Genomic DNA, 14,824 nt, shown 5'->3' with positions numbered 1-14,824 from the left:
ATTTCTGCTTGTTTTCTTCCCAACAGACAATGAGTGACTTTGACTACTTGAAGCTGCTGGGAAAGGGAACATTTGGAAAAGTGATTCTAGTGCGAGAAAAGGCCAGCGGAAAATATTATGCAATGAAAATCCTTAAAAAAGAAGTCATCATAGCCAAGGTTTGCCTGCTTTTAGAACTACAAACTATATAAAAACCTAATCAGCAAAAAAAAAAGGGGTAAACACTCCTCTTTCATCCTTTTTTCTTCCTTTCTGTAAATACAGGATGAAGTGGCTCACACACTGACAGAGAGCAGAGTACTAAAAAACACCAGGCACCCTTTTCTAACGGTGAGAACCTCATTAACCCCAAAACACAAGACGTTTCCAGTGGTGCATATGAGAGCAGCCTGACATCTGTGTGTGTGTGTGTTCACCATTTACACACATGCACACACAAACAGTCAGTGAGACAGCATATTGGGTAATTAGGTGCTGCATAGCGACTAGTTATATTTTAATGAGCACATCTGTTGACTTTGATGCACATAAATATAAATAAACAGACATTATCTGCTGCACATTTTCATCCTATTGCCTGGAAACAGACACATGTACACATGTATTCACACACCGATGGGGCAACAATTTTTTATTTTTTTTTTTTTTTTACATCTGGGGCTGCCCCTGCTGCACCTGCAGCCACAAAGAGAGTTTCATTAACTGTTCCCAAAAGAAAACACGTTTTTTTCACGGATATACCTGCTTTTAATCAGTGATACAGACTTTAATGTTCTCAAGTCAAGAAAGAGTTTGCTTACGGTAATTCTGTGGGGTTGTCATCCAGAACGAATTCAACTTCGGCACATAATTATTTTGCTTTGCCGTCACAGTTCATGGAAAAAGAGATAAAGCAGCAGAAAGTAAAAATTAAAATAGGACTATTTATTGCTTTTCCTAGCTATTTTCCTGAATCCCAGCTAAGCTCTGGAATGTGAAGTGAAACCTGTAAAAGCAGTAAATGTAACATGAAACGCCGTCTTGTCAGTTATATGACTTGAATGTGTTTGAATTTGGTTTCAGTCTCTGAAGTATTCGTTCCAGACGAAGGACCGCCTCTGCTTTGTCATGGAGTATGTGAATGGGGGGGAGGTAAGACACGACGCCGCCTTAACTGTGCCTTATGTGGTTTCATCCATGTGTGACGGCTGTAAACATCCAGTAAAGCCACAGCTCAGCATTAGTAAATGACTGTTTTTAGAGCACCAGTTATGCTTCCCTCAAACCCCACTGTTTTTTTAGAAATAAATTGGCTCCAACTGCACAGTTTAGCTGTTTATTTTTAAATGTGTGTTCTCTTAGTTTTATAAATGATTGACACCCTCTATTGTGAGTTACTGCACATTTACAAGAATTTTAAAATAGAGTTTTAAAGATTTTGAAACCTGACCAAAAGGTAAGGATGGTGGCCTTTTGGTAGTGTTCATCTTTAGACTGAGGGATCGTCTGTTCGTGTCCAGGATCGAGTGACGCCAAGACTCAAAGAATGGGACCCAACCATTGACGGTCTATAAAAACTGTGACGATAGAAAATGACTTACTTCTGGCTCCAACAAAATAAGTTCATTTAAGTCATCACCATTATTTTCATGATACGGACGCCGCCAAGTTGGAACCAGAAATTGTCAGTGAGCAGTGATTGGTCCGAATTGATCGGAGTCGACATTTCTAAGAAAGCCATTCTTGCCAATCAGAAGTTAGCTTGTAGGAGGGCCATATCCAGTTCACTTTAAAGCGGGCTCAGGAGAATCTGTCAAATGTTTTGATGGTCAGACAACTTGAATAGCTTGCAATACAAAAAGAAATGTAGGAAAAACATTAGGATTAGAAAGAAAAAAGTTATCAGCGTAGGAATGGTTATTCTGACTAATATAATAACTGAGTAAAAGCTGTTTATTTCTCTATAGAAGTCTATAGGAATTTGGCTTTTTGGGACTACCAGGTACTTCTTGTTTGCAACGCGATAGGGGAGGGGTCACTTAGTCCAGTTCTTGTAAACAATCTAACGACCCAACACCTTACCTGGGTTGGAATTTGGGGAGTTAAAGCACCAAAACTGTTTCTGGGTGTGGTTGTGACTGCAGCTCTCGGCTCCTCCAGGTGGATCGTCAAATACAGAGCAAATGTGTGAATGACAGTAGTGGGTCCTTAACTTAATTTAATGTAGAAATGAAATATTGAATGATATCTAGTTCCTCATCGTGTGTGTATCTGCAAAGATGGTGCAAACACTTAAGAAGTGGGTGAAGTTTGATTTGTTGGATTACTCTCTCACACCTAATTTGTCAACCAACTGGCCTCGCCTGCCTTTCAATCTCTCCGTTCCATTCATCTCCTGCTTCTTTCTATTTATGAATACACCTATGGGCAGATTCAGCCAGAACGACAGTCAGACACTAAATGAGTTTGGATTCCCCCACTTTTCCATTTCTCTGATTTTTAATGGGACCGTTTTTACAATCTTGGTTCATTCCCTCAGTGTAACCGTCACCTGCTCCCCTCCCAGTTAGTTAGGCAGTTTAGCCGGCGCCAAACCTGAGCAAATGCACGCCGAGACAACACCGACAAACACACGCATAGAAAAACACACAGAAGTTCTTTTTTTTTTTTTTTTTACCTCAACGGACAAATTGTGACCACATATACCTCACAAACACACACAGAACTCATTACAAACCTGCCACAGTCACACCTGCCAGTGCACTGATGAAGGCCCACCTGTCATGCCTCCACTCTCACCACACACACACACACACGGTTTTTTAGCAAGGTGGTCTGTGAGCATCACTCCAGTGGCCATATGCAAACCTCCCTGAACAATTAATGGGAAGACGTGTGCCCCTTGGCCTCATGGGTAATTTGTGAGACCTGACTGGAGCAGCACAGCAGGCTGGAGTCATTTTAGTGCCACATGTGTAGCTGTGCGACAATGACAACTTGACAACTGTCAGCAAGGGAGGAGGTAAGAGAGAGACGGGGTGAGAGACTAAACAGAGAGATATGGCTTAAGTCATTTTTGTGTGTGTGTGTGGGGGGGGGGGGGGGGGTTGTGTACTTTTAAATACGGGAATGAACGCATTGCCAAAACCGAAGAGGTAAACGTGAAATGTCGTAAATGAGGATGGGGGCACGGGAAGCAAGGCCAGTCCCTGCACTAATGAGCGCCACGCTGGAGGCAGTTGTGTGAGGGTGGTGTTGGCGGCACCACTCGGCCCGTCTTTTAACTAGACTGGTGGATTGCTTGAACCCCTTCGTTTGGCCCCCGTCACAGAGCACCCCGCCTGCGCCGTGCCAGCACAGCCCAGAGTGTAATGCAGAAGAAGCATTTGTGCTGATGGGGGGGGGGGGGGGGGGGTGCTGCTAGATGAGGCAGCAGCTGCCGGGTGCCTCCACTCACCCTCCTGTGAGATGCCACCCCCTCCTCACCAGCACACACACAAACACACACAGGCACTATCTATCATCTCAATATGGTGCGGGCAGCCAGTTTGTGTTGTGCTAATTTCCTCCAATAAATCAGTAATTATTGCTGTGCTGTCCCTGCTACCCCCCCCCCCTCCTGTTCTCCTCCACCCTCGCTGATTTTCTCCCTCTCTCACCCACTTTCCCTCCTATGCCCCCCCCCCTGCTCTTTTCCTGCAGCTGTTTTTTCATTTGTCTCGAGAGCGAGTGTTCTCCGAAGACCGCACACGCTTCTACGGCGCCGAGATCGTCTCAGCCCTCAACTACCTGCATTCAGCCAAGATCGTGTACCGGGACCTAAAGGTAAACAGACCTGCTGAAAGGGGGCGAGGCTGGGAGGCATGGATGAAAGTGATCAGATACACCCCCCCACACACACACACCTCCGCTGATCTGTTGTGTTTTCACACATATTTATTAAGTCTTTTTCAACCTGGCTGAGTCAAGAGGCTCAGGATTCGCTGTAATTAAAAAGAGACGAAGATGAGCTCAAACAGACGTGAAGACGAGGAGAACTGCAGGAGGAGGTGGAGGGGGTGGGGGGCTGATGCCACAGAGGTAGAGAGGTAGATGCCTGGCAGCTTTGGCCTCATCCGAGCACACAGCAGCCAAGAAAGCAGGAGAAAAAAAGCAGCGGGAGTATAAAAACCACTTCAACCATTAATATTAAAAGGTTGAGTGGCTCCACCACATGCCTGAAGTTGACTTCCCTCCTCAGTTTCTGTGTGTATGCCACCACTCTGGAAGGCTGTGTTTCTCTGTCTTCAGAGGAAAACTTCAGCTCTACAGTCCACAAAGTGTGTGGATCAGTTAACATGTGTACAGTACAGTGATCCCTCGTTATATTGCAATTCTTCTTTCGCGGTCCACGGTTTCGCGGATTTTGTTCATTGTTTTTTTCATTGTTATTACAGCGTACTGATTGGCTGTTGACCTTGTCAATAAATCATGTGCTTTGTTTCCTGTACAAAATGCGTTCAGCTACCAAATCTGATCGATCCGGATCAGATCTTTGTTTTCATTCTATAAAACTGGACTAGATCAAAGTGACAAAAAAAGAAGTCAAAAGTGTGAAAATGTTCACATTTGCCTTAGAAAAGTGTATCAGGTGTGAAGTGAGGGGTTTTGCAGCCTCAAAACATCTGTAATCCAAATTCAAAGATTTCACCTATCAGTTTATTTTCTAGCATAACCTCCACGATAAACGAGAGAACACTGTACAGTAGTATTTTTTTTGTTTGGGGGGGGGTTACACAAGTTCTTTTTATTCCCTTCCAGTTGGAAAACTTGATGCTGGATAAAGACGGCCATATCAAAATCACTGATTTTGGACTCTGCAAGGAAGGCATCACCGACGCTGCTACCATGAAGACGTTCTGTGGCACACCAGAGTACCTCGCACCAGAGGTAGCGTTTGTCTCTGTGTTTTTGTTCATTAAAAAATTGAAACTATTCTGGTATTAAATAAATTCATTTGTACTCCTCTTCTCTTGATCTGCTTAAACACATTCTGTGACAGTCATATTTGAACTGTTTTTACATCTTCCTCTATTATCTTCTCTTTTTGCACAGCTAGATGAAACACATAAAAAAACAATTTAAATTTTTAAAAACTTTTTTTTTTTTTTTTTTAGTGTTTATCGAATGCTACTAGTTGAACTCAGCACAATATTGTTCCAATATTGTTCACTCACTATAGCTTACAGACCCACTCCAATGAAAAGTATGTTTTTAACATCTTCTTGTGACATTTTTTGATGGAGGACATATATAAAGTAATCTAAGATTAAAATTGCATTTCTGAGTTTTTCTTTATTAAAATCATTGTGATTTAGGAGCAAATGCAAAAATGTCAATAGAATAAGATCCTACTTGTTACGTAGAAAATATACAGGGCGGTCCACAAGCTCCCTGCTCCGCTCCATTCTGATGAATCCACTTGTAGACATAAAGATCAATGTACATCCTTGTTTTCCTCGTCTGAGCTGGAATCTGGCTCCAAAAACTGTACGGCGGGATAGCTCCAACATTGCTCTGCATTTTTTGTTGCACCGGTACTGTCAGGTTGGGGTTGTGCGGGGCTGTAAGCTAGCGGGAGGGCATGCAAACAGTAGCTCTCAGTAGCAGGTGATGGAAGGGGGCCAATGGTCCCGCCCACAACTCAGAGGTGAATTTCTAATGAACTACTGCCGCTCTGCAGAAACTATGTCCTAGAAAATGACAGGCTTTTTGATTTCGCCTAAAATCAGCATATTCATATTTAAAAGACAATTGGGAATGCATCAAAAGATGATCGGAGTGGGTCTTTAACTGTTTTATCAACATTTCAAATAAAAGTAAATGTGCTGGTGTAGAAGTATCTTCATGAATCAAATTTTTCGCCAGGGGTTGAGTGGTACGTTCTGTAAGGCGAGCAGATTGATTGGAGCCTAAAAGCATCTGTGACATCCACAGGCGGCCCGTCCATTAGACAGCGCTCCTGGGACGGTCTCTGTGAACTGTGGGGCTCATGTCGCCTGCTGCACAGTCCTTGTTTATCTAACAACTGCTCCCGTCTGATGGGTTTAGCTGCTGGGATTCTAACTAGTCTTTGATAAATGGCTGATGGCTGGATGAAGACCCACAGGAAGTCAGACAGGAAGTTTGAATCCTACAGCGAGGATCTCACACATGCACACAATACAGATTGTTTTGTTTGGATGTTTTGAAAGTGTGAGTGAATCTTTATTTTCACGGAGAAAAATCTCCATAATATCAGGGTGAGCAGGAAATATGCGGCTTGTGAGTGTGAATGAGGGTGTTGGTCGTCCGGGCAGAGGGCACGCCGCGGCGCTCACACTTAAAGAAGAACACAGAAAAGGCTTTTTTCTGGCCATTTTTTTCAGCTGTCCGGTCACCGACTGCTTCACTAGCAGGTCAGTGGATCCAGAGGGATGCACGGCTGTGGGTGGTGGAGGCAGAGCGCTAAAGATGTTGAAATGAAGACGATGTGGAGGGGGGGGGGGGGGGGCAGAGTCTATATTCCACTCAAAAAAAAAGTACGGAGGACAATTTGGCGCAGTATTTTCTGCCTTTTTTAAGAGTCCTTTCCCTTGCGTGCCAAAAGCTGATTGGAGGCTGTTGGTTATTTTTCACAGGATGTGCGTCTGTGTGCACTTCTGCGTTTGTGCACGTGCACTGTGTGTGTGATTGCAGTAGAAAGTGCAGGCTAAAACAAGGCAGATGGCGGCAGATGGGCGAGGTTGGAGGAAGGTGCTCGGAAAAAACCTGGAAATCTACACCACCGCCACCGCCACTCGCCCACCCGCACGCTCTGCTCGCCCGCCTGCATGTAAAAATAACACAGTTTGCTCCGAGCCAAGTTATAGAGATGCAAAGTAGCCGGGATTAAAAGACAAACGGGGGATGGGGGCTGTAAGAGACAGGAAGAAAATGAAGGGGGAAACTATTTTAGGGTTACGGGAGTTGAATTGAGACGGTGAGCAGGGCAGATGCAAAGATCCCAAAAAGACTGGGAGGAACGCAGAGTGGTTTGAAATGTAACTTGTAAGGCATGGAGGTGTGATTCCTTTTTTATTTTAAGTGATATTATTTATGATATCAAACTAGGAGTCCCTGCATAGAGATGGAAGAACCACTCGGGGAGTGTTTTCTCTGCTTCATTTCGTTGTGGGATTTCTGTGGGACATTTTGAGGGTGTTAAAGGGGAACGGATTTGGTCTGTTTCCATTCATTTGCATGTGTTCGTTTGGATTTTTTTGTCGTATATGTTTGGGGGGGGGGGGGGTGTTGCCCTTTTTGTTTATTTTTTTTGCTGTAAATATTTTGCAAACGCGACAGCATAGTCAGCTGTTAGCGGAATATTTGGACATGTTAGCAGATTGTCAGCATAAATGAGTTTCCAAATTCAGAGACTTTTTAAGGTCCCTCTTTGACACCAACAATATGGGCTCATGTGCTCCCAGTATATAAGGTGTGTGCGTGCTGTGCGATTGTTCTTTGGCTGGTTTTGCCAAAAGTTAGTGGCCGGTACCGTCCAATCAGTTGGGGGGGGGGGGGCTGGCTGTCCCACTGGGAGCAGTTAAGATCGTTTTCCTCCTTTGCCATTCTCGTTGGGACGTCACATTTATGAAAAGTCATTAGCCCAGTCTAACTTAAACGAAGTTGAATGAGGATATCAAAGGGGCCCTAACAAAGTGACAAATACAAGGACACACTCACACAGACACACACCAGTGCCTCCACGCTTGCGGCTGTGGGGCAACATTCTGGCTCTTTGTGGATTAATCTGCTCCCTGCCTGCAACCAAGCTGCCACTTTCTTCTTTGGTCCCAGGACACACAAAAACTCCCTCCCACACAGGCACACCGGCATGAACGAGTCCAACTTTGATTCATTTTTTGATGATTTCAGTGCCTTTTTTTTTTTAATCTAAAAGTGATGCACGCGGTTCAAACGGCTCAGTGCTAAAACCATCTTTCAGAATTTGAACAACTGCACCATCTGTGTGGCTGCTCAAACTGGAGCGACACCCAACATCGCCTAGTTTGCTTCACTCTCAGAACTTTATGAATTTGATGAGCATGGATAAATATTCCATCTGCCATGTGTGAGCGTCTGACGGTCTCCCAGCAGCCTAAGCCAGTGTTATCCCTCCAGCCGTTCCAGGCTGTATTATATCTGGAGCTGGTGGCCCCCTTCATTCGCCCAACTCCCCTCTGCAGCTGCCAACCGGGTGACCAGATAATTCTCCCATGAGCACCCTCACATAAAACTCCCCTGTTTCATTTGCAGATAGGACTCTAGAACATTGGGTACCAGGACTCCAGTACAGAGTCTGTTTTTGGAGCTACCTTTGCAAACATTCACCTGTTAATAGAGATATTATTTTCGGTACATTTACTACTACACAGTGCCTGCACAACCTATTTTTGTGCTTCCCTCTCCCTTTTTTTGTCTTTCTTTATCTGTAGGTAAGCACAGGAAAGGCTGGAAAAAAGGAAGACATGATTTGAAAATAAAAAAGATAGGATAGATGACATGAAGGAGGAAGTTGATACAGAGCAGAAAAACGCTTAAGAAGTCTCACAACAGATCAGCTCTGTAGGTCCGTACCTGTACAGCTGATTGACTGGCGGGACTCGGGTGGTGTCCTGGTTCAGCCTCTTATTTGGCATGGAGATCAGAGCATCTGGTGGCTCTTGTGGACTTCCAGAATGTACGAGGAGCCTCTGAAGAGCGTCACCTCTGCACACTTTAGCTTGTGTTAGCTCTAGAGCCACCTGTGCTCACTTCAAACTACTTTTACAGTTTTGTTTATCCCTCACATTGTCTGCTGTTTCTGCGTTTCCTGACTCGTCTGTCCCTCGTACCTCAGGCAGTCAGTCCTGCTTCATAAAACAAGCACAGAGAAGCTCAATCAAAGCAGATGTCTAATAAAAGAAATGGCCCACTTTAACGTAATCATGTGCTTTTCGTCCGTCTGCACTCTTCAGGTCCTGGAGGACAACGATTATGGCCGGGCGGTGGACTGGTGGGGTTTGGGCGTGGTGACGTACGAGATGATGTGTGGACGATTGCCGTTCTACAATCAGGACCATGAGAAGCTTTTTGAGCTCATCCTCATGGAGGAAATTAAGTTTCCACGCACTCTGTCGGCAGACGCCAAGTCGCTGCTGTCAGGTCTCCTCATCAAAGACCCCAACAAAAGGTGAGCATCTTTTGACTCGTTCCCAGTGGTCTTTTAATTATGGTTATACCGTTTTTAGCTAAAATAAAAAATAAAAAAGTCATTTTCTAGGACAGTTTCTGCAGAGAGGTAATAGTTGATAAGAAATTTTCCCCCGAGTTGTGGGCGGGACCGTATTTTCTACATCACAAGTGTTTTTTTCTGCTCCTGATTCACAACGATTTGAATAAAATAAATTCAGAAATGCATTTTTCCTACATCATGGAAAAAATGCCACAAGAAAATTTTACAAACACTAAAAACACAATTTTCATCAGAGTGGGTCCTTAAGAAAACACCTAAATCATTTATCTTACACAAAAAATCGTGATCATAACACCAAAGTAACTTTTTTACAAAATCTTATTTTAAATAAATAAAAACCTTAATAGAAAAGTAGTTTCAATCATATTTTTATCTAAATACTTGATCATAGTACATATATTTTTTAAATATTTCTGTTTGCTTTCTTTTATTCTTGGTTACAATAACAATGAAAAACATAACTAATGGTTTTGCCTTTCTTCTTTGAACCAGACTTGGGGGAGGGCCGGATGATGCTAAAGAAATAATGAGACACAGTTTCTTCTCTGGCGTCGACTGGCAGGATGTTTATGATAAAAAGGTACATGACGGTAAACCGTGCATTTGCACTGTTTTCTTTGCCATCTGTGTCCGTTTTACACAAAAGGATATAAGAGAAGCAACACCCATGTCCGTGTTTTCATATGTGCACATACAAACAAAGCATTATGGGGGAATGTAACTGTATCCTGATAATTGTCAATCTGTCAAGCGTTTGCTTGCACAACACCATCAGGTGAGTCTCGCCTTGTTTGGACACGTTTTCTGATGTAGTTTCTTTTTCTGGATAACTCACACTTTTTCAGTTTTTTCTTTTGTCTGTTTAGTTTGATTTTTTTAAGTTAAAGTGAACAAAAAGTGGTTTTATTTATTACAAATTGTAGCTATGGAAGACTGCTGCCTTTTGAGGAAAAATAGTCACTTCTGGGATTTTTCTCCCAGCTTTTTGGTTTCAATAACTGCCTAATAATCCTCAACATTTGTCTTTCCTCTGATCTGCTCTGTCTGCGTCCCCCCCCTCCCAGCTTGTCCCTCCTTTCAAGCCTCAGGTGACGTCAGAAACAGACACCAGGTATTTTGATGAGGAGTTCACGGCTCAGACCATCACAATCACTCCACCGGAGAAATGTAAGTGTTTCTGTCTGTTTTTTTTTAACTCAGACTAATATTTAACACAGTGTGTGACCCGGTTGGTCTACATTTCCATTCTGCCATATTAGAAGCCACAACCAGTGACTTTTCCACTTTGACTGATTTTATAATTACGGTAAACAATCTTTTAAAAAAAGTTTCTCTCCCAGTTGACTGCATGGCGTTTAGAAGTTATTTAATACTCAGTTTCTGTAGCTAACCTGTTTTTGATCTAAACTACTCTAGCTTTTAAAATGTTCAGCTCTGACTAATGTGAAACTTGAGCTTTTTTATTTTTAACAAACGTTTTTTCATTGACTGAATGAATTCACCGTCAGTTCAAACGCAGAAATCCGGAACTAAATGAAAAGGTTTTAACTTCTTGTTAATAGAAAGGACAGATGAGCGTGGAATATTGTTTTGGTTTTTTTTCCATGTGGAATCACTTTTTCTCCCGTTTCAGTCGACGAGGACGGGATGGACTGTCTGGACAACGAGAGACGGCCGCACTTCCCACAATTCTCGTACTCTGCTAGTGGACGTGAATGAACTGTCCATCAGTGACATCATCAAAGCTGGTCTCTGAGGTCATCAGTGTGGGACCCAAAAAACCCAACAACAAACAAATCCACCCACAGCTTTGGACCAAGCCAGCTTTAGAGGATTCTTCCCGCCTCCTTCATTCCTTCTCTCCTCTTCACCTCTGCAGTCTGCTTTTTTATTTATTATTCATACTTTTGTCGAAAAAAACAAACAAAACGGAAAGAAAAAAAACAACCACCCAAGCGATCTAAACTGTGATGAGATCAGTTGTGATGACCCTTTAAGGACAGGAGCTTCACTGGAGCGCGCTGTGCTCTGATGTGTGTCTGTTCTCCACAAACACTGATGGATGCTCGTTTCCACGGTTTCTCTGTCGTTCCTCGTCTGCATGACGGGAACAAAAGTCCATCAAACACAAACTGCCATTACCGGTAGTGTCTTCTTGCAAACAGACTCAGAGACACTTTAGATCCATCTTTAAACCCGCACTCCACTGATTCTGGGACTGACCGAGCCATAGTGATCGGTGAGCAGAATCTTACACCTCATGTTGTCAAGCAGGATTTGACTCAGGTGTTACTCAGTGCGAGTTCTTGTCGTTGCTGCTACTTCAACTATTACAATACTACAGGTACTACTGTTGCTTGTCTACTGCTACTACTAAAGCCCGGTGCTACACTTGTTGTGAATGCTGCTGATCATTACACAAGCGCCAGCCAAACTCCAACCACCTGTCTGAACAGCTACAGCTGCAGAACACCTCTGACCTGCAGACCACGGTGTGAGATGCTCACGTGAGCTCCAGACGAGTCTCAGAACACACCTCAAAGCACAGCGGCTCCGGCAGGTGAAGCTCCCGCGCAAATGAGCGGCACTCCATTACCCACAATGCAGTGCACGCCAGTTAATGCCACAGAGACGGTGAAAAAGAGAGGAAAGCAGAAAGCTTGAATGTTCCCCATAAACTTTTTTTTTTCCTTCCAAACAGACTTTTTTCCTTTGTCTCTAAGAAAAAGAAGAAAAAAAAACAAAAAAAGGGAAACCGAAGCGGTACTTGTGTTGAAACCACTGAAAGCTTTACTGTGACATGTTTTTGGGTCCACACGGCTGTACCTCTGTGTGTGTCTGCAGCAGGAGCAGATTCAGCAGAAATCTCTAAGAGAAAAACATAGAATGAAAAGTTTATTACTTTATTGTTGAGAAGTGACACGACGGCTGATCTGACTCCTGAAACAGTCAGAAAGTTAAATAGGCAGACATATTTAAGAGAAAGAAAAAGAAAATTGGGTTTACGAGAATCACAGCAATTGCTATATAATATTTGTTGTATTTATTGTTTATCTGGTTTGGTTTTATATTTAACTTTTTTCTATTCTATTGTTCTAGAAAAGAAATATATTATTTCTTAGGGCTGAGAGGCGGAAAAAAATTGCACCTCAAGAAACAAAAATGGCTGACGAATGTAGGAGGTATCGCAGATAGCCTTCCTGCTGCATTGTTTGTTTTATTTTGATGTTTTTGTGTTGTTTTGTGACCAAAATGTGACAGCTGGGACGTGACGGGCACGTTAAAGACAGACCATCGAGAAAACAACGTTTTTCCTTTTTCCTAAAAAGGACTCAAAAGTTCTAATCTTACTGCGGGCACAGCGGCCAAGTTCAGAGAGAAACAGGAAGTGGTTCCGAACGCAAAAGAGAGAAGCACAAAAGTCTGAATGTACAGCAAAGGAGGAGGCCGAGGGAGGAACTGTAAGTGTTTATCTTCACTGTAGGTGTGTGAGGAAGGTGGCGGGTGGAGTGGAGGAGGTCGGGTCTGTCTCTAACGTGCGCCATCGCCCCCTTCAGACTGGATTGTGTGTGTTTTTTGCAGCTGTCCAATTGTCATGTCTTCCAGTCTTAGGAAAGAAAAAAAATCCCCTCAGTTTCTGTTTTCAAATGCCGAGTAAGCCTTACGGTTTAGCTCAGAACAAGTCAAACACTTTGACATCCAGCACTTCTGAGTGACATTCAAGTATGAGGTATTACATTGGTTAAAAAAAAAAAAAAGATCTGCACCTAAAGAGAACGGCTTCATCCTGATACAGGTTAAAGAGTATCTAGGGATGTGTGCTAAATATTTATTTGAATGTTTATATGACTATCATTGATGGCTAACTTGAATTTATTTTCTATTTAATTTATTTGTTGTATTTTTTTATATTGCCATTTCACAGTTAGGAGGGGAGGTTAGAAGTATTTCAACATTTTGGTTTGAAAAAATGTTTTTTCCTCTTTAAAGATAGCTCATATACATCTCAGAAAACATCCGTTTTTCCGGCTGCTCTGAAACTCACATGCTTTGCTGTTGCACAACTGTTAAAATGCTAACAGCTAGAAAACCTGCTTTACGGCAGAAACAACAAAAAAACAAACAGAATGGCGCTGGCCTGCATGCTGTTGTCCGCCTCTGTCGGCATCACCGGTACAAAGTTGCACTCTGAAGTCTAATGACAAATACTTCCCAGTGATCGACTGAGTTCAGGAAAAGTTCCCATCCCAAGCTGGCGTCCGTAACCGACCCGAGTATTTGGAAGGATTTCGTTTTGACCCGAGCCACCGAGGAGTTCTAGCTGTGCACGCTTCATGCCAAAACCTTTAGAAACCAGAGCTCCTAAGATATCGCTTTGTAGCTTTGAACACAGCACTTTCACACTCATCACTTTTGATATGATTCAGAGAAATCTGAGTCAGCCTGCTTTAAAGCAAGATTTTTTAGCTTTTTTATGTTTGAAAGAAAATGTTCCTTTATTTGTATATATGCTCCCCTTCACACAAAACTGCTGACTTTGATGTTGGCAAGACCTGGATGGAATGTTTTGAATGCAGTAAAAAAAAAAAGAAAGAAAGCCCGAGCAGACAGCGATGCAGGCTCACTGGGAAGATTTAGCAAACCGGTCAGTATTTCTAATTGAAAAGAAAATCCTCATTGCACTAATTTCATGTGGTTTGAAAAGTTTTCCCGCCAACCAGCCTCCCGAGTCTTCGGTCTAGCATCACAGGCTGATCCTGGAGCAAAGGTGAAAGAGAAAAGAAGGATCCATCTTAGTAATTTTTCTTTATCTGCGTGGGCTTACCAGCAGCAAAAGGATCTCCCAAACTGGATGCAGAAGTTCCTTTTCAGCCTTCAGAGCTTTACTGGTGGAGATGGAACGCTCTCAAAGCTGCTACCGTTTTTACTGTATGTCCAGCTCACACCTGACTTCAGGAGCGTTTCTCTTTTAAAGACTTCCGCTGCTCTGAATTGATTTTTCATAAGCCCTGGTTCATAGATCACACTCCACCTGGCTTCTACTGCAGAGAAACACTTCTCTGAAAGATTTGTAGGAAAAGAAAAGCATATCTGCAGCAGAGACCCTCCTTTACTCTCATACATCCTGACAGCTACTTTAACAAACAAGCATGAGATGCATTTATTTTACTAAACATGTAAAAATACTACAGCTGGTGCCAGATTGGACCTCGATTCTCTGAAGACCCGACACATCTAGGTAGCCTCTGCTTCCTGAAACGCCAGAGCAGCAGAGAGGATGCTGGGAAACGCAGCAGATCCTGACAGTTTCCTAGAAAACCAGGCTTTTTTTTCTGTCCTGTGGGAACGCAGTGCCGCTGGCTGTTGAGGGCACAGGGATGTGAAAACAACCGATTACCATCAACGTGAAGCTGTTTTTTACCCTGTACATCTTTAGTATTTTTACACATGAAATGCATATGATAGGGATACACATTATTTTCTTCTTACAGACAGCTTCAATAAAGCACTTCAAACTGCTGCAGCGTGTTGACTGTTTGATTGCTGCCA

General features: G+C 43.0%; 1 protein-coding gene across 1 annotated transcript in view; it reads left to right on the top strand.

The window, feature by feature from the left end:
• LOC101162468 (RAC-gamma serine/threonine-protein kinase) overlaps positions 1-14,794 on the top strand; it is a 45,806-nt gene extending 31,012 nt beyond the window's left edge. Inside the window, exons 6-14 of the mRNA XM_023963792.1 lie at positions 27-158; positions 265-330; positions 1,063-1,131; positions 3,682-3,804; positions 4,780-4,908; positions 8,997-9,211; positions 9,767-9,854; positions 10,339-10,441; positions 10,908-14,794. Coding sequence (XP_023819560.1) covers positions 27-158; positions 265-330; positions 1,063-1,131; positions 3,682-3,804; positions 4,780-4,908; positions 8,997-9,211; positions 9,767-9,854; positions 10,339-10,441; positions 10,908-10,993 — 1,011 coding nt within the window. The 3' untranslated portion in view covers positions 10,994-14,794. The remainder of the gene's footprint in view (positions 1-26; positions 159-264; positions 331-1,062; positions 1,132-3,681; positions 3,805-4,779; positions 4,909-8,996; positions 9,212-9,766; positions 9,855-10,338; positions 10,442-10,907) is intronic.
• The last annotated feature ends 30 nt before the right edge of the window (positions 14,795-14,824 follow it).

Source organism: Oryzias latipes, chromosome 15, assembly GCF_002234675.1.
Source record: "Oryzias latipes chromosome 15, ASM223467v1".
NCBI classification, from domain to species: Eukaryota; Metazoa; Chordata; class Actinopteri; order Beloniformes; family Adrianichthyidae; genus Oryzias; species Oryzias latipes.
This window is presented reverse-complemented; position numbering and strand designations above follow the sequence as displayed.